The following is a 24,020-nucleotide window of genomic DNA, read 5'->3' on the forward strand; positions in this document are numbered from 1 at the left end:
AGTGCTTAATACAGTTAATCTTACAACATGTGTAAAAGTTATATTCAGCACTCTTATTTGGAACAGTTTTCTGTTGAGCATGTGGGAAGGAGCTGAAATAGCAGGCATTCAGCCAAGCAGGGGCCTCCCCCACACACAGGGCAATAAAAGTAACATTCCGATGGGGGAAGAGACTTTTCGGCGCCCGTATCAGACAGAGATGAGCACTAAGTGGTCCGCCCTTTTACTGAGACGAAAACCAGACGGCCTTCAATCTTTGCCGTAGATCAGGGAGTTCCAAGTTTCTCTGGGTGCCTGAGGGGGTTTCCAATTGGTCAAAGAACGGAACGCCTTGGCTGCATAAATTAAATAGGGAAACACCTATTTGGTATAAGATGACCAAAGGAGAGAAAATGCAGCGAGCGACCGCTATTTTTTTGCCTTTTTTCTTTGTCTTTGTTTCGTATTTTGTCTGTCTTCCCCTCGTCTGTCTTTATTTTTATGAGAAAATGCATATCTCTGTTCCTCTGCAGTTTTGTTGTTCATTGCTTTGTATGGAATAAAACTCTGTGATCTGTGACGTCAACACGCTTTGTTGTTGTTTCGTTTTAGCAGAACGCCGCCGCTCGTCGAGGATCCCGGGCAAATTAAAGAGGAAAGAGCCAAACGTTTTGTCCAAAGCTAGCATTGAATTATCCTCTTTTTTAACACTCAATTTCGATGCACAATTGTGGCGTTTCCAATAAGTAGGAAATGCAATTAAAGTCACACGTGAATAAGCTTGTTCTCACGCGTTAAGTCAATAAAGAAATATGCCGCGCAGTCGTCCTCCTACTTCCTGTCTTCTTCTTTATGGTTTGCAACCAGCGGCAACATCTGGTTGTTGATCATGTGACTCGCCTGATGCAAAACAAAGATTTCCATTGCAGTTTTGCAAAATAAACTAATTTTGATATGGCCAAAGAAAACCCATCTCAGCGGCACAATCTGCAATCAAAAAATTTGTCTGTTTGTAATTGCCGTGTTCCCATTAAGCTAATTTTATTTTCGAATTGTCAAATCGTGCAATATTCTGGTCAATGGAATTGCAGCTGCTGATGATCCACCACTGTTTAGTATTTTGTGGGAGTTTTGGTGTGGTGTGAAATTTACAGTAATCTGTTACAGACTGATGAAGTTACTTTCTGCATTTTTTCTTTGTTTCTTTCCTTCTTTCTGTCTTACGACCATCTGGATTAAAGTTTGATACTCTGCACACACACAAGCTATGACCACTGCCCCCCAGTGGTCAAATAAATATTAGCTAACTTATTCAATTGAAAGGGTGAACTCAAAGGCAGTCACTGCATCCAGACTGAAACAAAATGTCAACGTTCGTGGCACAGATTCTTACACGTATTCATACTGCAGTTAAGGGATCACTTACTCCAGTTTGGCACTGAATTACTTGTGGAAAACTTCAGAAAGGACAGCAGTAACAATAGAACAATATTTATTCAACCTAAAGCAATGTTTTTCGTTATTTAAATGAGATGAAGTTTATCTTATTTTGGGATTCAAGCTTTGTTTAAGTCAGAGTAGCTCAGAGTTAAGGCGGAGGCTTATGTAACATTACATTATGTAAAGTACTTATGATCAGCAAGGATTTTCTGATTTATTTTCAATGGAACTTAGATTTTTTTTTAATTTCAAAAATTGAAGTTGGTGGTGCTAAACTAGCTTGATGATTCAGTTTATATACAAATTACCCTGGCGTGAGTTGAGGTAGTCGACTAACAGTTTTTTTTTTGAGTTCTTAATTGTGTATGAAAGCAGCTTTCACTGACTTTTGTGCATTTACAAACAGAGGTAGTTTTATTTTCTTTAGAGGCACATTTTTCAGTGAATGCTAGCTGTTTTATGTTGCAGGATCTGACATTTTTTCACGACAGAGAACAAGCTGAGCTTAACGTACCGGTTGAAAATAAAAGAACAGCAAACAAAATGGCTGTAAAGCAGCTGTCAGAGAAGAAAGGAAGGCATGGCAGCTGAAACGAGAACGTAAATGCTCTGTTTTTATAATGTACAGGTCAGGCTGATGCTGAGCTTCAATATACATGAATGGAGAGGGAGCATTAATTGATATAAATTATAGTGGCAGTGTGATGAGGCTCTTTTTGCACTGACTACAGTGCATCTTAAGGTCACCTTTAATGCTTTTAATAGTCATTTTGTGTCCATTAAGCAGACTGGGGGACAGGTTGTGTAATGTTTAATATGCGCACATTTTCTTTAAAATTACTTTCATACAAGAGCCTCAAAGGTTCTGCGGTTCTTCTCGAAGGCTCTTTGTAGCCAAGCCGAAACGTACTTGACAATATGGCGGCTAAGAATATCTCAGACCTACATAAATGTATGTTTAGTCTGTGTTTCCATTTGAAGTAGTTGATGATTTCAGGTCCGACCAGTCGCCTTGTTGTCTCCTCATACGTCTGATAGTTTGATCTGGGTTTTATTCAAGATTGCATTCTTCTACAGGCATTTGCTTACAATACCCACAATGGAGTATTTTACCCCTTAATTCCACCATGCCTGCAAAGAGGCAGCAATATTCAGCTGAAACGACTTAACGCTGTACCTTTTACAAAAATATTTGTTAAAACTGATAGACAGCACTAGTGGCGCGTTCACACGAAACGCACTGAGTGCATCAAAAACGCGTCTGACGCTTCAAGTTCGACGAGTGTGCACTTTTGGTGCGTTTGCGCCAAACGTCTTTTGAGCGTCAGGTCTGGTTTACGTTTAAAGTCTAGGTGGTGCGTTGGCCGCGTTGGATGAGCTCGACGTGTCAAACTCTCAAAATGGTTCAAATTGTGCCGCGCTAGACGCTCGATATCGCGCCTCCACATAGACTTTGAATGTAAACCAGATGCGCCTGACGCTCAAAACGCGTTTGGTGTGAACGCGCCATAAGACCCTCCTCCTGGCTCTGATTGGTTGTTTATGATTGAGTGTTGTATTTCTGTAGTTACCGCAGAGAACTGAGAAGGCAGAGGAGTTTGATTTTTTTCACAGATTAGCTATCTTAAACTTTTAACAAATATATAAAAAGCATTTTTTTTATATATACTGCAGCTTTAACTGGAAAGTTTAGACTTGATCCAGGGTTTGTGGGTTTTGAGTGAGAGTCCTAATAATGACGTTGTCTTTACCAATGCACTGTGTTATGGCTTTGTTTGATTCATATTTTGTTCCAGGCATTCCTTAGTTATCCCATGCCTGATACACTGAAACCGCTAGTGAGCTGACCTTCTCGGAGCCTTCGTCATTACTGCTTTTCTTATGTATGGCTACCATTTCTATCCCCTGATCAGAGAGACTTCTGCCTTTGTGGACCACCATACACCCCATTCTCGAGCTCCTGTTTATTTCTGGCGTTTCGCTCAGTTTGTTGTCATTGTGAACGCGGTTTCTTAGTCCCAACAGAAAGTTGCTGTGGTTGTTGCTGCCATCTCTCAGTTCGGTCCCTTCCGACAGCGCTTGTGCAGATCTTCCTCTCCGTCCCCATTGAGGCATTCTGCACTGCAGCCGGGCGACGCAGCAGAAGGGCTTCGTCTTGCACACCGCCTGAAAGCCCCTCTTGAAGTTCTTATTGTAGTAGCCGTAGACGATGGGATTGACGCTGGAGTTGGAGAAGGCCAACCAGTGGGCGAAGGGGAAGATGTAGCTGGTGAGGAGGTCCAGCTGGTCCCTGTCCAGTCCACCATAGTCCGCCATCATCATGAGGGTCCAGAGGGGCAACCAGGACAGCATGAACAGCAACGCCACCATGATGAGCATCTTTATGACCTTGATCTTTTTCTGGGATACCACTTGCTGAGCGTGTCTCCTGCCTCCCGCCTGGACCGTGATGTTGCCCAACTGGGGCTCTCGGTTTGCGACTGCGGAGGAGCAGAGTTTGACGCCGATGCTCACGTACATCAGCGTGATGACGGTGAGGGGAACCAGGTAGATGTGGGCGAAGAGAACCGCCGTGTAGACCTTTCTCATGTGGGGATTGGCAAAGTTTTCATAGCAGGTGTAAAGGGGCAGCGTGTGATTGAAGTCGTCATTGTAGACCATGTAATGGAAAGGGACTTTCTCCACAGTCAGTGCTATTGCCGCGGGACACATAATAGCCACGGCTAACACCCAGATGGACACAATGGCTACCTTGGCAACGAGCAGAGTCAGCTTGGGCTGGAGAGGATACACAATGCAACGGAACCTACAGTGGAGAGGCAGAGAAGAGCAATGCTGCTAATTAGTGAGGACACAAGTATATGAGAGGTTAGGAAAAAATACAGTTAAATATTGAACTACAGTCAATGTTGTATTTGTACAAGACTTTAATGTACAGTATGCACTCCCTCTGTGTACATTCATGATCCAAGTGTCTTCCTGCTTATCCACAACAAGAGTTCTGCTATATCAGGACTGTAGCAATGTGCTCATCTGCAGAAACCCATTTCCTGAAAGATTTGAGACTGTTCTGGAAATGTCTCCAACTTGCATATACATTTTGGAACCAAAATGCAACTGACATGTTCATTAATCCGAGTTAGGATTAACCAGTGGCGCAGTTGGTAGGACAGTTGCCTTGCACCAAGAAGGTCCTGGGTTTGAATCCCTGTCTGGAATCATTCTGCCAGGAGTTTGCTTGTTCTCCTTCATGTGTGGGTCAAACAGCCCCACTGGTCTTTAAATTGTCCTCAGGTGTGAGTGTGAGCATGGTTGTTTGTCCTGTTTGTCTCTGTGTTGGACTGGATAATGGCTGGATGGATAAAACTCTGGTCCGGTCTTTCAAGTTTTATTTGTGCCTCTGGGTCTACATACCTGAATCTAAAGGAAGAATTACTTCCTTACCAAGTAGGTGAGCTCCACAAACTCTTGCTGATATGGTCATTATTGGAGTCTGGTGTGATGAAGCAGAGACACATCTGAACTCGTTCCTCTAGGATTTGAGTCTGTAACTAAGGGGGCACCGAAAAATCAGCACAGATACCCTTCATTTTGTGTGATCTGCAATCGGCTGGTACTAACATGAGAAACCGATTTTATGTACCTCTGCAAGACTCTGACAACCAGCCACCGAGAGAGCGTTGACTAACAGACCCGCCCACTAAGTCCCACCTCTGAATGTGCCCAGTTAACAAAACTCAACTCAATGTTGCCAATTTAGCAACTTTTCGAGGAAAAATTTATATTGGCCAAAATCGGAATCGGGTTTTTTAAAGCTCAGTAATTGGATAGGAATTTGCAATAGGTGCACCTTTCTTTGCAACCCCTGTATAAATGGTTAATGTCCTCACCTTCCTAAAATAATGTCCAATAATTTTTTGCCAATAGTATTTTTGTTTTGCCTCAGAAACATCTTTTGGAAAGAAAGAGGTGGTGATTTTTTTAAATATTCTTATTATTTTAGGAAGGTGACAATGTGACCTCTCTAAAAAGTTTGCTATGGTTTTCTTATTTATCATAGATTTCTCTAAAGTATGGTCGTTGGATACTATTTTACAGTAACATTTGTAATGTTTTCTCTCTTTTTGGCTTGAAATAATGATTTACAATGTTTGACTTTTTGTTGAGCTACAGTTTGCTTAACATCTCTTACAGTGCGTTCCCATGGCGATAATAAGGGTCTCTGTTTACACTGAGAGGCAGCAGCTGCGGGTCACCAAATTCCCACACCCGCCTTGATTACAACTACATCCCGGCAGAAGTGGAGACATGATGGATGTGTGAAGAACAAGGAGGAGAAATCACAAGCTTTCTCTTTCAATCGTCAGGGGAAATTTAAGTTCCTTACTACAAAAGATGGATAGAGGGCATGACTTCTGAGAATACTGTATAATGTTTTTCTCCAAACTCTGGTTGAAGAAACATAATATTTGATGCATCTGTATTTGGATTTTCGGCACAGATTTCGTACATTGCTCTTGTGGATGTGGGAGAGTTTTGATGAATAGCAGTGATTTTTTGTTGTTGTTGGATTCGGAGTCTGATATTGATTTTAATGCATTGATAGTTTCTAATACACTGTCAGCTCAGACTCGAAAGGTCACTGATATCCTACAGTGGTTCTGCTTTTGGCCTTTTTTGTGTCAAGATATGTTTAAAATGTTTGAATCTTTCCACAATATTTGCTACAACTGGTCCAAGAACCATATTCTTTGGAATTATGAATTTAGAAAAATTATTTTTATGGTTGCCAACCTCACCTTTCAATGGCAATTGCTACCAGGGTGAATACCGAGGCTGACACGGACACGCCCTGCACAAACCCACTCATCTTGCACACTGTGTTGGAGAATGGCCATCCTAAGGGTAAGACAGAGAAAGAAGATTAAAAACATGTGCTTAATGTTGGAATAAGAAATGTTTCACACAGTCAGACTCAGTTCTGTTGGGGATCAAAATTGCAATATTTGTTACTTTTTCAGCTGGTGTGTTTTGTGTGTCAAACCAACAAAACCCTTTGAAAAACCTGTTCTCCCCCTCACCTGGGGTGGCACTGCAACAAGAGCCATTGAAGGAAACGACACAAACTTCTGAAAAAGGGATGAGTGCAACTTCCTTCTTCTCAAAATGTAAACAAAAAATGGAGTGTCGTCAGATCTTAGCGCTTGTAGGACTTCTCTTTTGTCGTTGGTAAAAAAAAAAAAACTACTAGTCATTTCTCCTGCTAGCGCTTTTGCTTTAGTTGTATTTACCCAGGATGCCCCACACTGTAGTCCACTTCCTGCTTTTGGAACGGTCTCTAGTCCACTTGGTGGTCACATATGCATTCAAACTGCTCCATAGTTCACTTCAGTCAAACAAAGACCGAGGCTTTCAGGCGGACCAGATTTAGCTTCTTTTTTTTTTTTATCTGCATCAGAGTTCATTACACATTCACACCTCCTCAAACGAACCGGACTTTTCTAGACAAATGAACTGGAGTTGGATTAAAGCGGACTAAACAGGCCTGGTGTGAATTCACCGCAGATGTCATCTTGTCTGTTCTGTTTTGAAGTTATATATATTTTGTTTTTAGTAACTAAGGTCATTTATGTAGGTCAAAACAGGGGAAAAGCCTGCCCTCATGTGTTCTTTACAGGAATTGCAAACCCAGCAACCTTTGGTTATTTGAAACAAAACTTTATTGAACAGCAGTAGCAGTCAAGCAGACAATATGGCGTCAGTACCCACTTTGTGAGGTCTGGTCGGAGTGAATATCTGCAGACATTGTCATTGTCATTTATAGCTGCATTGCCGGTGTGTACTGCGGGAGTAATTCTGTGGGATTATTTCCGTGCCAGATGTAGCTTACTAATGTGTTATTTGACTGTACAATAAGTTTCTTTGTTATGCAAATTCATGTGATTCGAGAGGTTATCCCATATGGCGTTGGTAGCATAGATTTATAGATGTATTTAGGATGGTATTTGGCAGAAACTGAGTGTAGAAGTGCATTCTATGCTGCACATATTCATGTATTTATTGTATTCTTTGTCTTGGTTTCAGTTTCACCCTTTTGGTCAATTAACCTTCTGACAACGGTCTTCGGTCTTTAGGGTTTTGATTAGAGAAAGGTGTTAGCCAGCCTTTGCATCAGACATGCATCAGTAACGGCACACTGTCTTTACATTTTAAGAACAGTATAGGTGATTATCTTTCAGCTGGCAACAAGTTATTTAACCCCAGCTGATGCAATGAGTAACTCCTCATTTCTTAAACAACCATGGCAAAAGACACATCCTGTGGTTGTGGAAAAGACGTTAGTCTGTTTAAGAAGGGTCAAATCATTGGCATGCATCAAGCAGAGAAAACATCTAAGGAGATTGCAGAAACTACTAGAATTGGGTTAAGAACTGTCCAACGCATCATTACAAACTGGAAGGATGGTGGGGAACCATCGTCTTCCAGGAAGAAATGTGGTCGGAAAAAAATCCTGAATGATCGTGATCGGCGATTACTTAAACGTTTGGTCAAATCAAATCGAAGAAAAACAACAGCAGAACTCAGGAGTATGTTTAATTGTGAACGCAAAAGCATTTCCACACGCACAATGCGAAGGGAACTCAAGGGGTTGGGATTGAACAGCTGTGTAGCCATAAGAAAACCTCTAATCAGTAAGGCTAACCAGAAAAAAAGGCTTCAGTTGCTAGGGAGCATAAAGATTGGACTCTGGAGGAATGGAAGAGGGTCATGTGGTCTGATGAGTCCAGATTTACCCTGTTCCAGAGTGATGGGCGCATCAGGGTAAGAAGAGAGGCAGGTGAAGTGATGCACCCATCATGCCTAGTGCCTACTGTACAAGCCTGTGGGGGCAGTGCTATGATCTGGGGTTGCTGCAGTTGGTCAGGTCTAGGTTCAGCAACATTGTGTGCCCAAAGAATGAGGTCAGCTGACTACCTGAATATACTGAATGACCAGGTTATTCCATCAATGGATTTTGTCTTCCCAAATGGAACGGGCATATTCCAAGATGACAATGCCAGGATTCATCGGGCTCACATTGTGAAAGAGTGGTTCAGGGAGCATGAGACATCTTTTTCACACATGGATTGGCCACCACAGAGTCCAGACCTTAACCCCATTGAGAATCTTTGGGATGTGCTGGAGAAGGCTTTGCGCAGTGGTCAGACTCTCCCATCATCAATACAAGATCTTGGTGAAAGATTAATGCAACACTGGATGGAAATAAATCTTGTGACACTGCAGAAGCTTATTGAAACAATGCCACAGCGAATGCGGGCTGTAATCAAAGATAAAGGCGGTCCAACAAAATATTAGAGAGTGTGACCATTTTTTGGTGGAGACTTTTTTTTTGGCCAGGCAGTGTATATATACAGTATATATATATATATATATATATATATATATATATATATATATATATATATATTCTATTAACATACTGTCACAGTCTAATAGCTAATACCTATAATAGAACATGGGAAACTCTGCTGAAGCACAGACACATTGAGAAAAATGTACATGAATTGACATTTACCTCAGTGAAGATAAGATTCCAATTCAATAGGGAACCAACACTTCTTCACACAGCTACCTGCAGAGGACGGCTGAGGTAGCAATGGTGTCAGTGATATTGCTCTTCCTCTAGCGTAGCACTCGCTCCAACGCTTATAAACAGTAGTGATTTGATTGTGATAATTGCATCCAAAAATGCTGTAGACCTATGAATCATGGCTTAAACAAAACAAAATGTTTTTTAAAAACAGCTTAACATGACTAATTACGTGGTACAGTATAAAATAAAACACTCAAAAAACCATATAATTGCACCTTTTAAAGGAGCGGGCTAATAGGCTTTGTACCACAGGGGGGCCTGAATCTGGTCCCTGAGGGGCGGCGTTTTAAAAGTGTCCATGTTCTGAATCACACCAATCAAAAGGATTAATTACCTTCTTAGAATGTCATCGAATTCAGAAAGAGGCTTGGCTGTGAGTCATTCATTTCATTTGGGAGCTTAACTGGGGAGAAATCTGAAGGGTTCTTGTTGTTTGTCATGTGTAGTAGAAGGAAGAGTAACAAATGTTGAGGTGTATATTTTTGGAGTAAACAGAAGTATATTAGATATACTTTTAACTGTCGCTTTGACGTGGTTTGGTGTTCAAGTTCACCTCAAATTCTAGTGGATATATTCAGATCATTTGATGAAATAATGTGTGTGTATCCTTGGAAGGTTTTTATAAAACCATTTTTAATGTGTCTTTCATTCAAGTACATTCATTCATAATTAGATTTTTTTTTTCGTTTTGTTTTTCTATATTTTACATTTTCTCCACCTGTCCAATTATTCTACGCCTGCTGCTAGGAATCAAAGCACCAAAGTCATTGGATTATATGAGATTTCCCACTAAAATTACAAACTTCAATGTGTTTTATTGAGATTTTACACCAAAAAAGTAGCAGATAATTGTGAAGTTGAAGAACAATTCAAGATTTCCAATAGTTCTTCTTAAAAATTTGTATTCAGGTCTGTGAACTTCTCACAGAGCGCTAGCGCTCATCGTATCAGCCATCAGACGAGACGTCGGCGTCTTATTCAGGCTTTGGGGCGACAAACCTCTCATACTCGGGAGCGGCTTCTCATGTAGCGTCTTTGGAAATTATAGTTAGTGACATTACAGAAAAGTTATGGATTCAACACTATGGAATGACAGACTCAACTTTTGATGAACTGAGTGATGCTGAGGGAGCTCTGGAGGAGCCAGTGCCTACAAATAAGGCTCATTGCTTCTGTATGCAAACTTGTGTGATGGGGAAAAAAAGTGTTTCCACTGCAGTTTTGCAAAATACACAAATTTCGATGCAATAATTCTCAAAAACTGTTATCGAAAAATTAGTTTATTCCAAACTGGCGTGTTTCCATAAAGCATACGTATTTTTGTAATTTCAATTTGCTACATGTCCATTGACCTTAAAATTGCACAAATCGGTAATGCAAAAATAAATTAACCTGATAAAAACACAACAATTAAATAAAAAAGACTCCTGTTTTCGCTAATAGGTTTTGGTGCTTGGAGGAGGTGGGTTTTTGGTTCTATGTAAATTTATTTATTTCTCAAAGCTGGAATGGAAACAATTTTTTTTTTGCATCACACAAGTCACATGATCAACAGTCCAATGTTACTACTGACAAAAACCACAAAGAAGAAGACGACAGGAAGTAGCTAGAAGATGGTGGCGAGGCATGCTTTTTAATAACTTATCGCATGAACAAACTTCTTCATGTGTGATTTTCCTATTTAATGGAAACACCACAATTGCTAAATAGTTTTTTTCTTTTTTGACATTAGCAGAATACCGACAAAGCTTTATGCACATTTGCAATGGAAATACAGTTTTTGTGTGGCAGAAAACTGTCACTCTACGTTATCCCGAATATGCCTCCCCCACTGTGAAGCACAGTTGTGGCTGCATCATGCTGAGGGGACGTAAAGCTGGTAGACATACCTCAACAGAGCTACGTATGTTAACCACGGGCAAAGGTGGATTTACAAAGTATTGATCCAGTGTGTGAGAACACAAATCCTCGCCCCACTTTGTAGATTTGTATTGTAAAAAGACTAAAATAATGCGCTGCTTTGCTGCAGTCGATCACAAAATGATCAACGACATTGTTTTCTGGTTGAAGCGTGACACAATGTGGAAGAGTTGAAGAGTGGTACCATGTTAAATTTAACTTGATTCCAAATCCTAAACACTCCTGCTGTTCTTGCCACTGCTAAGCTATCCAGGTGTTGGATCTTTTTCTTCATTCTCCCTTAAAAACAGAGAGTTGTGAACTGCATGGTGCAAAACGTTCAAGTTGAAATAGCTCTGAATCTGAGCTAACGGCACATTATTGTACAGAACAATTGACACCTGAAAAGAACTGCTGTTGGTGGAGAATTTCATTATGTTGTTTGTGCTGTGGGAAAGTGGAGCCTTTTCTGTCGCAGCAGCTTCCTCACAGAACACATCCCTGCGACTATAAGGCAAAGCATTCCATTGATTCTGCCAGGTCAGACTCTTCAACATGCAGAGTGCTGATCATGTTGAAAAATCTCCGGAGAGATGAAAGTCAGACATTCCTACCAATTCACTATGCCCCACCTTGTTTCTTACCTTTCAATCAATCACTCAAATTTTATTTGTATAGCACATTTCAGCAGCAAGGCATTTCAAAGTGCTTTACATCATATCAAACACAGAAACACAATGCAACATAGAATCAACAATCAAAACACGACATTAATTCAGGTATCATCAATAAATTTGTAATTGATTACGTTTCAAATACAATCCTGGGTTTTTAGTCGAGTTTGCATCCATAAAAGGTTTCCCTGTTACACTCCTACTGTGTTATATGGAACAAAATACATGTTGCTATTTTTATTCCCACTCACGCTCACAATCACAGTCTAAAACGATGTAAACAGCATTTTAATGGGCTTCTGGCACAAGGCTCCGTACACCTCTTTCACGGAATTTCGAGCAGGGACTCCGTCGTCCCTCATGGATTTTTGTGCAATTCTATGGTACCTGTTAGTGTCTAGAATTTACAGGGTTTCCGTTACGCACAGTTGTCCATATCCGCTATGAAAAGAGTCTGGTAGTTGCTGCAGAGCCTTCTATTCTGGCTTTCTTTGAGGTCAAAGGCGACTGGATTGCATCATCATACTGAATTGCATCTGGAAAAATCTAAAGTCACGCAACCTCTCAAAAAGCTCACCATATCTTGTCGCGCCTAATTAAATGAATACAGGGCTGAACAAAATGCTTTTGTTTGTATCTTTAGACGTTTTGTGTGGTCTCCTCCACACTTTGGCATGACGCGGGTTCAACATATTTAGGTTTTCTTTGACAAAAAGACAGAATAATTAACCCTGTGATTGAAGTGCGCACTTGTTTATGATATTACAAAGCTGGAGGGAGAGAATAGGAGGACGACGAGGAAGAAAAAAGCCCCCCAAAAATCCAAATCAATACACTTCAATGTCACAGTCATATTTCTGAAACATTAACGAACGTAACATTTTGTTATTGCAAATGTTATATCAATGATATTTGCTCTATCTATCTATGGAATCCAATTTCAAATATATTTAATTTCTAAAATCAATCAGGACCGATCCAGTCCTGACTGATTACTATCAAGAAGAAAAATGTAAAAAAAAAAATAAAAAAATCTATTTTAAATATTGTAATTTTAAAATATAATATATATAAAATTGTACAGTGTTAAATGTAACCAAATGAGAAAAGAGAGAAATAAAAGAATGTGAGAACAAAATAAGTTAAACATACGCTTAAAGATATGCTTTGAGTTGTCCTTCAAAACTGAGTAGCCTTGAGGTCTCCAGGAAGATCATTCTTTTTTAAAAATAAGAAAAACGGCTGACATTAGTTTCTAATCCTGAGCTTCAAAAGGAGTCAAACTTTAATCATTTTTGTTAAGATACAAATCTATCATTACTCCTGCGACACGTCTCTGACAAAGATGTTCTGGTAAATAAAGCCCAGCAGAGTAACCAGATGATTTTTCATTTTCTCTAGCTGTCAGAGGCAGAGCTTTTAGCAGTTTTGGTCTCCAATCTAAAAACTTAATCCGGAGCAGGTCGTGCTTCCAGCATAAGTTACCATGGGAACCATGTCTACACAAGGATGATTGACGGCACTGAAACTCTCTTCCTGTCCTACTGCCATCTGCTGAAACACACCAAGGTTTGTACTGTCCAGACATAGTTACAGTTTTAGAACATGTATAAAAAGATGGTGTTTATAAAAGTCACTGCAGCTTCAAGTTTCATTGTTAAAGCTTGCAGCTAATTAAGACATAATGTCCTAAATACTTCCAAACTGAAGTAATTATCCAATATGTGCAGACAAAGTTCTGTTTAATTGGTAGAAGACGAAGAAAAAAATTATAATTTTTTAATCATTGTGGACTGTTGGTTTCAGTCCTGCAGAGTTCCATCCAGACACTTTAGCAAAAAAAGTAGAGAGCAGAGTTCAATCTAAACACTTCAAGGCAGAGGTCAGGAAAAAACACATTTATCATACAAGAAATACCAATAAATAAAAGTAGGATATACAGTAAAACACAGGACTTTACTGTGGTCAGATCAGGGTAGCTGGTCAGGACTGAACCTTCGCTGTAACTAAATTAGAGCAGGTTTTGTGCCCTTGGTTCTGCTTCCAGTTCATGTCTTTCAGTATTACACCTCCTACACCTCGGCGTCTGCAGCCAGGACTTCGCTTTGGCACTCTCGACGTAATTAACATACACCTCAGCATGCCGCTGCTTATGTCGGCCGTGGAGAGCAGGCTCATGTGCGTAGTTTCATGTTGCTACAGTAACAGAATAGAGACTCAATGAACGATGAAGCTACGAAGCACCGTTGGATCAGCCAGTCGTTGAAGCAGAGATGAAGAGATGAAGGTTCTTCTGCTCGGTGCAGATTCTCAACAACTTCGGTGTTATTACTTATTAGCACTTCCACTCATCTGTGACATTTCTTTATTCACATCAACTTCAATTGCTAAAGGCAGCGCTCGTTAACGGCCCACTTTCATTCAACTCCAAAGACCTCATTTGCTCTTTTTTGCTATTTTTTTCTTTTGAAACAGCTGTCAGACATGAACTGTGTGTTCCGGAGTTGAACAGCTTGATGTTCTTTCGTTTCTTACTTTCAGGTGTGAATCTGAGATCGCAAAAGGACAAGTGTGCAGATAAATATGAAGTGCCAAGATGAATTAAAAACTAAAATAGTCCTTGTTGTTTATAACAGTTTGCACGCAGCTTTAAAAGTAAGACAGAAGCTCGAGCAACTTCCAGGTGCCAGTAACCATAAAACTGCACAAATTGATATTAGAAAAATAAATTTGCCTAATGGAAATGGAACAATTTTGAAAATAACTCATGTTTGTTGATTAAAAGTTCTTGCACTTGGATGAGGTGTATTGAAGTTGATGTATTTTGCCAAAGTTCAATGGAAAGACTTTTTCCACATCACAAGTCATGTGATCAACAGCCGGATGTTACTACTGGCAAAAACCACAAAGAAGAAAACAGGAACTGGTTGGTTTGGTAAAATTATCTATGGATCACTACATCTTCCCCAGAATGCCGCACACACAGCCACTCCTAAGTATAATGGACTTGTTGCTCCAACGCCTGAATAAAACGTGACGTCTCCTCTGATGGCTGATGGATGACAAGAGCTAGTGCCATGGCTGAATTATGAATGTATCTCTTTTTTTTATTTTTAATGACTTATCATGTGAGCAAGTTTATTCACATGTGACTGTAATTTTATTTCTTATTTAATTGAATCACCGCAATTGCAAAATTGTGTTTTTTCGACATTAGCCGAATTTGCGCACACTTGTAATGGAAACACAACTTCTGTCTACTGCGTTGTTTTCATTTTTGGGCTATAGATGTGTTTTCTACGGTGAGGATTTCTTTGTTCCAAATTGCTCTGTTCATCATTCACTATTCCAGATACTTCCAGTAGTGATTTAAAAAGGTTTTGCACTCGCCTTCCTGTTATTTCCCCAGTTATGTGTAATTATGCATCCCAGTTCCTGTTAGCTTGTAGGAGCCCTCTTTGGATTCCCACACTTCCTCTTTCAAAAACAGATTGTAATGAGATTCAATAAAACCGGGCTCTGATACTTGGGCTATAAGTTACATAAGTTATAAAGCCTTCATAACCTATGTAAAATAAATAAATAAATATGCTTCATTAACTGGAAATCAAGAGGGCTCACCCTAAGAACATTTTTCACAAGTTCAACAACATAGTGCTTTCAGTCAGAGGCTTCTTCTGACTCCCAGCAGCACAGACCCCTGCATGAAATGCTTTCTACCCACAGCCATCACTGTTATTAGCTCTCCAAGAAACATATATGAAGATTACCATCTAATTGACATTTAGGATTAATGAAGTATTAGTGAAATGAACTGAATTAAATTCAGCTGTCAATCCTCCTAGTTAGTGAGAGTTCCACTAAATTACACACAAGGTCGGACTTTGGGGGAAGCAAATGGCTGCAGAGCTCCACCATCTGCTCTCCAGGTGTTAATAAGCATTAGAAAAGTCAGTTTATGACAGTCCAATTAGGAAAAAGATTGAATAGTTTTAATTAGAGAAGGAGCAAATCTACAATTAAATGACTGAAAAAGAAAAGAATGAAAATGTGACAAAAGACCCTGTCAAAGTTCAGATCTAAACAAGGCTGATGTTCTGTGATGGGATCTTAAGTGAGCTTTGCACAAATGAATATTTTCTAGTCTCAAAGAACTAAAGTTATGCAGTAAGTAAGATTTGAGAAAAATCTCAACACAGCTCATCTCCTTCAGCTTCCTGCAACTAAAAGTGGTTCTTAGTGTTGGTGGTGGTGGGGGGTCTTCCCCTCTGGTGTGGTGGTGGCTGTTGGGCCATAATGTGGAGTCGTGGGGTCCGGGATGGTCACCTATGGCTTCTGGGGACGAGTTGGACTGACTGTGGACTGTGGGAACTGAGCAGAGTCCTGATAAGGATCCTGATCCCTTAATCCCACTGGGGGAAATCCAACATGTGTTGGATGACAGAAAGACCGGGTCTTTCTGGGTCCTGGTCACGGTGGATTGCCAGTCCCTGTCCAGCGGGTTGGAGCCCTCTGCTGCGTCCTTGTGGAAAACCCAGAGCGGCGGAGATATCAGAGGCTTATAGCCCGGTGAGGCTTATATATGTACGTTTCCAGTTTTTTTTTATAAACTTTGTGGGTGCGGCTCATAGTGAGGTGCGCTCTGTAGTCCAGAAAATACGGTAACTGGTTAAAAGTGGAATAATGGAAGGAGTCTGCAAAAAATCATAATAGGGTACATTTAGTAGAATCCCAGTAATTCTATTGTGATGAAATGAACTTATTAGTAGACGGGACCTTTCGTCTTTATCTATTTTTAATAAAAACCATTTTGTTCCTAAGAAATGAGGAAAAAACAATGTCTAATTTCAAAAATAAAGGATTTACTCTAAACTCTACAAAGTGAGTAATCTTTATCTTTGAAAAAGAAAACTTTATCAAAGGCATCATCAGAAATCTGGCAAATGTCAGATTTATTCAGCACAAAAAGAAGACTGACGCCTTACATTCTCTTTTTTTATTAGAAAAGTGGAAAACAAAAACCCACTTGCAACAAAGAATTAAAAAGCGAAATGTTAAAGAGCAATATAAAGCAGTAGTTTCAGGTTCTTAATAACTCTAAAGTTTATAGACACTGTGACAAATCAGTAACATTTCAAACTTCAACAATGAAACCACAAGATACTGAACTCAGTGAAAACTTGTTTTTTAAAGTTCCTTTTCAATTGGGATAAGAGTAAACCTGAGACTTCAAAGAAGAAGGGTTTTGCTGACATAAGAGTGACAGTCCTCCAAACATCGAGCAGACAGACACACTGCTTTGCACTTCACTGCACTCAATCTCAGAAGTACGCAGCAGAGATTTGATGAATCTTAAAACGGCATCCAGCAAGGTTTTACCCATGAATCCATGACAACAGAATATTATGATGAAACAAACTCAAAATCATAAAAAAACCATATTAAAGTCAGGCTCAAAAGTGGAATTGAAAGATGCCGGTGCCAGAACAAAAGCTTCTAGTTCCTGAAAGAGAACTTCTGTGCAATCAGTCCAAACACCATTGATGGCTGAAGAGCTTCAAGTGCCAACTTTTCAGATGCAACACCTGGAGGGACAAAAGCAACCACGATTCAGGTTGTTCTCCACCTGGGGAACCGCAACAAAACAGCTCAACTAAAGCTGCTGCTATGCACAACAAAGAAACAGCAGGGTTGAGTTTCTTTTATCATCTTTTGTTATTTATCTTCACCATTTGTCAAACAGTCTTTTTGTTCTTTCAAATAAAGTTCAAATATAACAGTTCCTTTCTAGGTGTCTGCAGCCCTTCCTGTATTTTATTTATTTATTTTTTTATTGTTTTCTATTAGTTTAATGATACACAAGCTTCATAGGAAAGGCATCACACAAGATTAAGAAACAACTACAAACCTCTGTCTCAGTTCGATCGAAATTAACTCTTGTGCGGTTTGAATAGGTATGTGGATGCAAGTGGACTTTAGACCACTCCAAAAGCAGGAAATTAATTATAGAGCAGGGCATTCTGGGTAAATATAACCAAAACAAAGGCCAGAGTCCAGTGCTATCGAGGGAAATGGCTCATGGTCTTTTATCAAAGACAAAAGACAAATCTGCTAACACATGACTGCTAACACATGACGCAACTCCATTTTGGTTTTTGTGAAGGAGGAAGTTGCGCTCAGTGTCTTGTTCAGAAGTTTGTGTTGTTTCCTTCAGTAAGTTCTTGGTGCAGCGCCACCACAGGCGAGGAGGTGAACAGATTTTTCAAGTAGTTTGGATCGTTTGACAGAGTGCAGTGTAAAAGTGAACCACTGTAGAAATGTTGCAATTTTCAAACCGAGTCCACTGGACTATCAGGTGTGAAAACAGCCTAAATTTCCTCTGTATCCAAGATGACTGACAAGAAGGCACACTTGCTTGTTGAGCATTCCAGGAATATCAGTCTATCTATAAAGATTTCATACATTTTAAGCAGGGTTTTAAAGAATCTCTGTTCAGTGTAAAAATGATTAAAAAATAATAATTCTTAGTATTTTTTGGATTAGGCATCTGCTCTCATAAGAAGCTGGACTTAAGCTCCAGGAGCCAGCAGCTCAATGATCTCTCACTGCGTTCACAAATCATTTGTGTGAAAATGACTGGAAATATTTGAGGCATTTTTGATATAAAAGATCCACAAAGGGGAGAGGTTTTGTGGACAGCTATTAGACACGAGTCATTCGTCCAAAAATTCTGTGTCTTTGCTTCAGCGCCCGCGACGCACGGCAGTTAGAAATGAAGAAAAGTTCATTTCATAGTCCGACTCTTGTCTCATGTTGTAATTTTCCTCCCCATGCAGCCCCATTTTCACATTATAAGCGGCACACGGTATAAATGGCTTAATAAAGAGCTGAAAATAATTATAAAGATATTGTATAAGAAATAACTACAGTTCTTGTCTCAGGCAGTACATTATTGAAAAGACTTGAATGTCAGAGTCATCTTACAATAGGCAACTCTTCTTAGTAACTCACACAAACCTTGTACATCTACACAAAGGATCTCATAAATCACAACATTATCAAATTTTCTGCTTTTATTTCGACATATATGACACCCGTTCCTTATGTCAACAGCGATGAATCAGAAAACAGGGAGAAAAATGTCATAAAGATATACAAAGACCTTTAAAGAGAATAAAAGACATTTTTTTTGCAATTATCAGCCATCTTTTTAAAAGTGTCGGAGGAGCAGAAAGCAGCCTTGAGTGTCAGATCCCACGTTCCAGTCAGTGGCTCGGAAAAAAATGAAAGAGGTTTGTGTTCGCAAGCGGATAAGCCGATTTCTACATGCTGGGAGATGTGATTGTATGTGTGACTGCTAGAGATGCTAAAAGACATGACCACTGAACCAGCTAGAGAATCTGTTGATTAGGAATCGCTTAGTTTTGTGAATACACAATAGGGAAAGATGCACTGATTTCAGTTTCAAAGTGAAGTGAATAAATTCCACAACTTGCTGCAATCTGTTCAACAGCAGGATGCAGATCGAGCTCGGCTCTTTGTGGAGGAAAAGGAGAACAGGATGGATGAGTTCTGTTCATTTTAAAGGGAAATCAAAAACACACCTGGAGTACTGCTTTGATTCTTTCATGCATGTTTGAGAAATCCTTTCATCTCCCATGGCAACCATTAGGCTGTGCAAAACACCTGGGAGACCTAGCATTGCCTTCAGAGCTGCAGTTTAAAATGTCCACACTTCTGCCTGACAGAGCAACCCCTTACCCCCACTCAGCTCCACTCAGCTCCTTCAGACTAGCCAGCAGCAATTAGCAAACACCTGGACCTGAACTGAACATCTGCTGAGCTCATTATAACATTTCTAACAACTGAAGGTAATGTAGTTACTTGATTCTGCTATGAAACACATAATATTGCTCCTTTAAAAGTACTTTATTTTATATCAGCGTTGATGTAATGGTAAGCAAATATACCTTAGACTTGATGTTATCAATAGTTAAATTTTTTTTTTTTCAAATACTACAAAAATCAGCAGAAGCTACTCTTTCAGAAAGTAGCTCTGAAGAAAAGTAACTTCATAATCCAAATAGTTGTTTTTCTTACCAGCCACACGTATATGGGGATGATGAGGTCGCAGTCTTTGTCTGTGGACACTTTAAAATCAGGAGATGTTGATCATGTGATTGATTGCCATGAGAAATCAATCACATGGCAAGGCAAACGTTCCCATCCCTGGAGCATAATTACATTGCTGTTAGTTGTGGCCGAGGGGATTCAACCTGAAATGTGTTTGGGTAAGGCTCTGACCGCACTGCCCACTGCTGTTACACGTCTCGTCCGCTCCCTGAGGAGCCAGCTCTAACCTCCGAGCGCTGGAGGGGGAGCGGAGCTGCTTATAAAAAAATCAGTTTGGCCTTCAGGTCGGTCTCACCAGGCTGTACTTCCCTGAGATGCTGTAGCAAGTTTTAAAGTTCACAGAAGTTGATATTACTTCCAATCACTGCTCCCCTTATTAAAAGCACTTTAGTTAGCTTCAGGGTGACCATTGAAACGTGCGAGCTTAGCCAGACACCTGCTGGTGCTTCGTTTCATTCTTAAATTACACTAAGTCAGCCATTCAGGGGCTCAGATCTCATTAAGCAGAGCTCTGCGGGAAGGAACACTGACGCCTGAAAGTGCGCCTCCTCTCATCACTGTAATCAGCTCTGCTCTCGGCTCACCAGGCTGTCTGCAAACACGGCACCCGCCTAAGCACTGCTGGCGTTAACCCTTTTAAGAACGGGCTGCATCTAACCTGTGCAAAAATATGTTCACATAAAAAATATTCTCTTTAATACAAAATTTCCTGATGGATCTTAGCATTTATAATACAGTAAAAACTGCAGTGCAGCAAAAAACAAAAAAAACCCATAAACCACGACATATTTTCTTTTCAATACCTTAAAGCTACAAGATGCAAATGCTATAAAAAAAGTTGTTTTGTTAAACATATTTGTTAAAACGCACATGGTATGAGACAGATAATGAAAGACGTGAGCTCCTCTGCCTTCTCGCAGTACTAGTTGTAGAAACACGCCGCTAATCAATCAGAGCCAAGGAGGAGGGTCTTAACGCTGTTAATCATCCCATACAAGCGCTGCTCACTCTCTCCCTCTTGCTCTCGGCTACGCTAGAGCTTCTTCCCTGCCATGAATGCTGAGGTAAGGTGAGTTAGGTAAGGTAAGGCTTTTATTTTCAGCAACAAGGCAGTTCAAAGTGCTTTACATGAAATACAAGAAAATACAACAAAACAACAAACCAAAGGAAAGACAAAAAAGCAGCAAAAGAAAAAAACCCCAAAAAAGTACAAAATGCTAATGCTAATACTAGTGCTAGTTAGCATAACCACCAATAGAGGCGGATAATCGATTTTCTTGTAACAGCAACTTATTTCTCCGCACATTTAGAATCACGTATATGAGGATGATTGACAGCGCTAAGACTCTCATCCTGGCTCTAATTGGTTGGAGCAGTGCATTGCTTCAGATGACATTTGTAACACTGGAAGGAGCTTGATTTTTTTTCTTTTTATTTCTTTTTTTTTTTTTTTTTTTTTACAAATTGTCTGTGAAACAGTGACAGTTTTAATAAATGTGTAAAAACTTTTGTTATATATATATAAAAGTTACACACTGCAGCTTAAAATGATCAAACACACATTTTCAATTGTATTTTTTTTTTTTTACCAGTAAGAAGTCCATAAGTTTGATAACCGAACACTTACCCGTGATGAGGTTGTCCACCAGAGTTGTAGGGATGCAGAAGATCCCCACGAGGAGGTCGCTGAGCGCCAGGTTGAGGATGAAGAGGTTGGTCACTGTGCGCATGCATCGGTTCTCCATGACGATCAGACACACCAGGACGTTTCCCACCATGCACAGCAGGAAGATGAAGGAGTAGGCCAGGATGTAGCTGGCCGCTACGTACAGGGAGTGTTGGTAGTAGGGGAAGAAGGTGAGGTTGGTGAAGTTTGCAGAGCCATCCAAGCTGCCGTTGAGAAGGGTTGCCATGACGGCGGACCCCTCCGTCTCCATGGCTCCCTCGCCCATGTTCTCCAGGATCTCCATCTTTTACATGTGGCAGCACGAACTGCACAGGAGCCAAACAGAGAAAACTGAGACAATTGACGATTCCCTGACTGACAACACAGTCAGTGGGGGAAAATGTAACAGGAATAAACTAATAAAATTCTAACATTTTTAGAAATATAAAATAGCGCTTGCAATGACAGCTAACAGCAACCTCTATCTATGTGTATCCTCTATTTGAATAGGTCAGTCAGTAAGATGAATACCTGTTTGTTTTTTTATGTGGATAAATGTACACATTTTGTTTCATATTTTTCATGCTATAACCACATAATTCTGTATTTTATTGAGATTGTATGCAGTAGATCAACAAAAAGAATTGTGCAGTAGAAGACATTCTTTAGATCGTTTTCAAACCTTTTCACAATTAAAAATCTGAAAAGTATCTATTGTAATTCAACACCCCTCACTAAGTTACATCCACAATTCTGTTGATTTATATCTCTACCATCTTTGCACCTCTGTAGGTTAACATTTTGCACAGAGATTTATCTGAAACCATTTTAACTTTTCCAGTTTTAAGATGCAAAAAACGTTGAACACCATTTATACTTTTCATTTTACTTTATGACTATGTACTAGGCATCTGGTCTACTACATAATATCCTAATAAAACGCACGGTAGTTTTAAGGTGACAAATTGTGCAAACGTTAAATTGGTCTGAATTTTAAAATGAAATATTTTTTAAAAAAAATGCATCATTTTTGGTCCAATTCTTGTTTTAAATATTGTTCCCATCTAGAAAAGCAAGCCAATGCAACAACAACACTCCAGATTACTCCAATATAGTTTTGTTAACAAAATCTTCGAGCAGACACCATAAGATGTGAAATGGTATTAAGAGATGCATATTTTTTTTCTGGGAAACAACAGAAAATGTTACTCCGCAGATGATTGTGGTGTTAACAAAAGCTAGCATCAACATGCTATATTTAAAAAGTTGACATAAAACAATTCCCAGGCTGACTCATTCAGTAATTTACAGAAATATCAACCTGAAGGCAAAAATATTTTATTCAACGCTTTGTTTCATTTATGAACTGGTCATTATTACTGCCACCTGCTTACACTGCATCGTGTGTGTGTGGGTGTGTGTGTGCGTGGGTGGGTGGGGGTGTGTGTGTGTGTGTGTGTGTTATTAGCACAGAGAAGCCGAGCGAGAAACTTACAGCTAACTTGAGGCTAACGGCTAGCCCTGATTTGCCCTAAGAGTCACAACAGTCTTTAAATTCCCTTCATTCGCTACCTGTCTGTATTAAAGTGCTATAATAATACTAGTCCAGCCTTAGTTTTCAGATTACTTTGTTCCTTCATGTCCTCCAGACCCCTCAGGTCTCCGGTTGATACCAAAGCTGAGTTAATTATTTCTCTTCCTGTCATGGCCCTCCTGAACACCAGGGGGCAGCTCAAAGTTTGGATACGTTTGAATCTGTTCAGTCTTATGTTTTTTGGCTCAGTATTTTTATTTCCCTTTCAGTTATTAACAAATTAAACAATTTTTATATCATCACCTTACAACATAAGTCCCATGTTTTTTTTGTTTGTTTTTTTTGCCAAAAGACAATTTAGGCTAAAACAAAATCACTTTTGCAAAAAAAACAACAAAACAACAACCTTATTTTTGGAAGGCGACAGTATAATTGATTGGTGTTTAGATTATTAATATTCTTGTCTCGTTTGATTGATGCTGTCATTTGTTGTCTTAGATTTCATTTTCTAGCAATAACATTTTTGTAATCCATACTAATGGGTTGAGATCACTATCTGGAAGATTGAATTTTCATAATTCATCTCCCATGTTTAATTAAATAAACTATCTCTTTAAATTCTTCAATATTTTAAATGATTACAAAAACACTGCATTCTTCCATGATTCTGTGTAAAGAACGTGTTGCACTTGGATCAGTACTAAACTGTTCTGTTAATACAAGTTAACTGATTTATGGTGTGAAAGAGTTAAGATTTCTGAAGAAGAGATAACAGCAACACTTTAGGATTGACTCAAACAATAACACTCTCTCAAAATACATTTCCAATTTTACCAGCTTTACCCGCAGGCACACATCAACTCCCAGCACACTCACTAAGTCATTTCACAATGGCACCATCTTGAGTCATTTAACCCAAACTCAGCGACAGAGACGGAGCGAACGCAAAGCAGAGTCCACTGGCGATCAGGACGCAGATGGTCTGAAGATGCACTGATTTCCTGCGTCCTACAAAGGGATAATTAGGTTCTGAAAATGACT

At 39.7% G+C, this 24,020-nt stretch overlaps 1 protein-coding gene across 1 annotated transcript; it reads right to left on the reverse strand.

The window, feature by feature from the left end:
• Positions 1-993: 993 nt before the first annotated feature.
• npffr1l2 (neuropeptide FF receptor 1 like 2) lies at positions 994-23,191 on the reverse strand. Its single transcript, XM_032579770.1, has 3 exons — positions 21,407-23,191; positions 6,219-6,318; positions 994-4,225 (listed from the first exon to the last, which is right to left on the reverse strand). The coding sequence occupies exons 1-3, from the start codon at positions 21,747-21,749 to the stop codon at positions 3,223-3,225; spliced, it is 1,446 nt and encodes a 481-aa protein (XP_032435661.1). The 5' UTR covers positions 21,750-23,191; the 3' UTR covers positions 994-3,222.
• Positions 23,192-24,020: the final 829 nt, after the last annotated feature.

This window comes from Xiphophorus hellerii, chromosome 12 (genome assembly GCF_003331165.1).
Source record: "Xiphophorus hellerii strain 12219 chromosome 12, Xiphophorus_hellerii-4.1, whole genome shotgun sequence".
Lineage (NCBI taxonomy): Eukaryota > Metazoa > Chordata > Actinopteri > Cyprinodontiformes > Poeciliidae > Xiphophorus > Xiphophorus hellerii.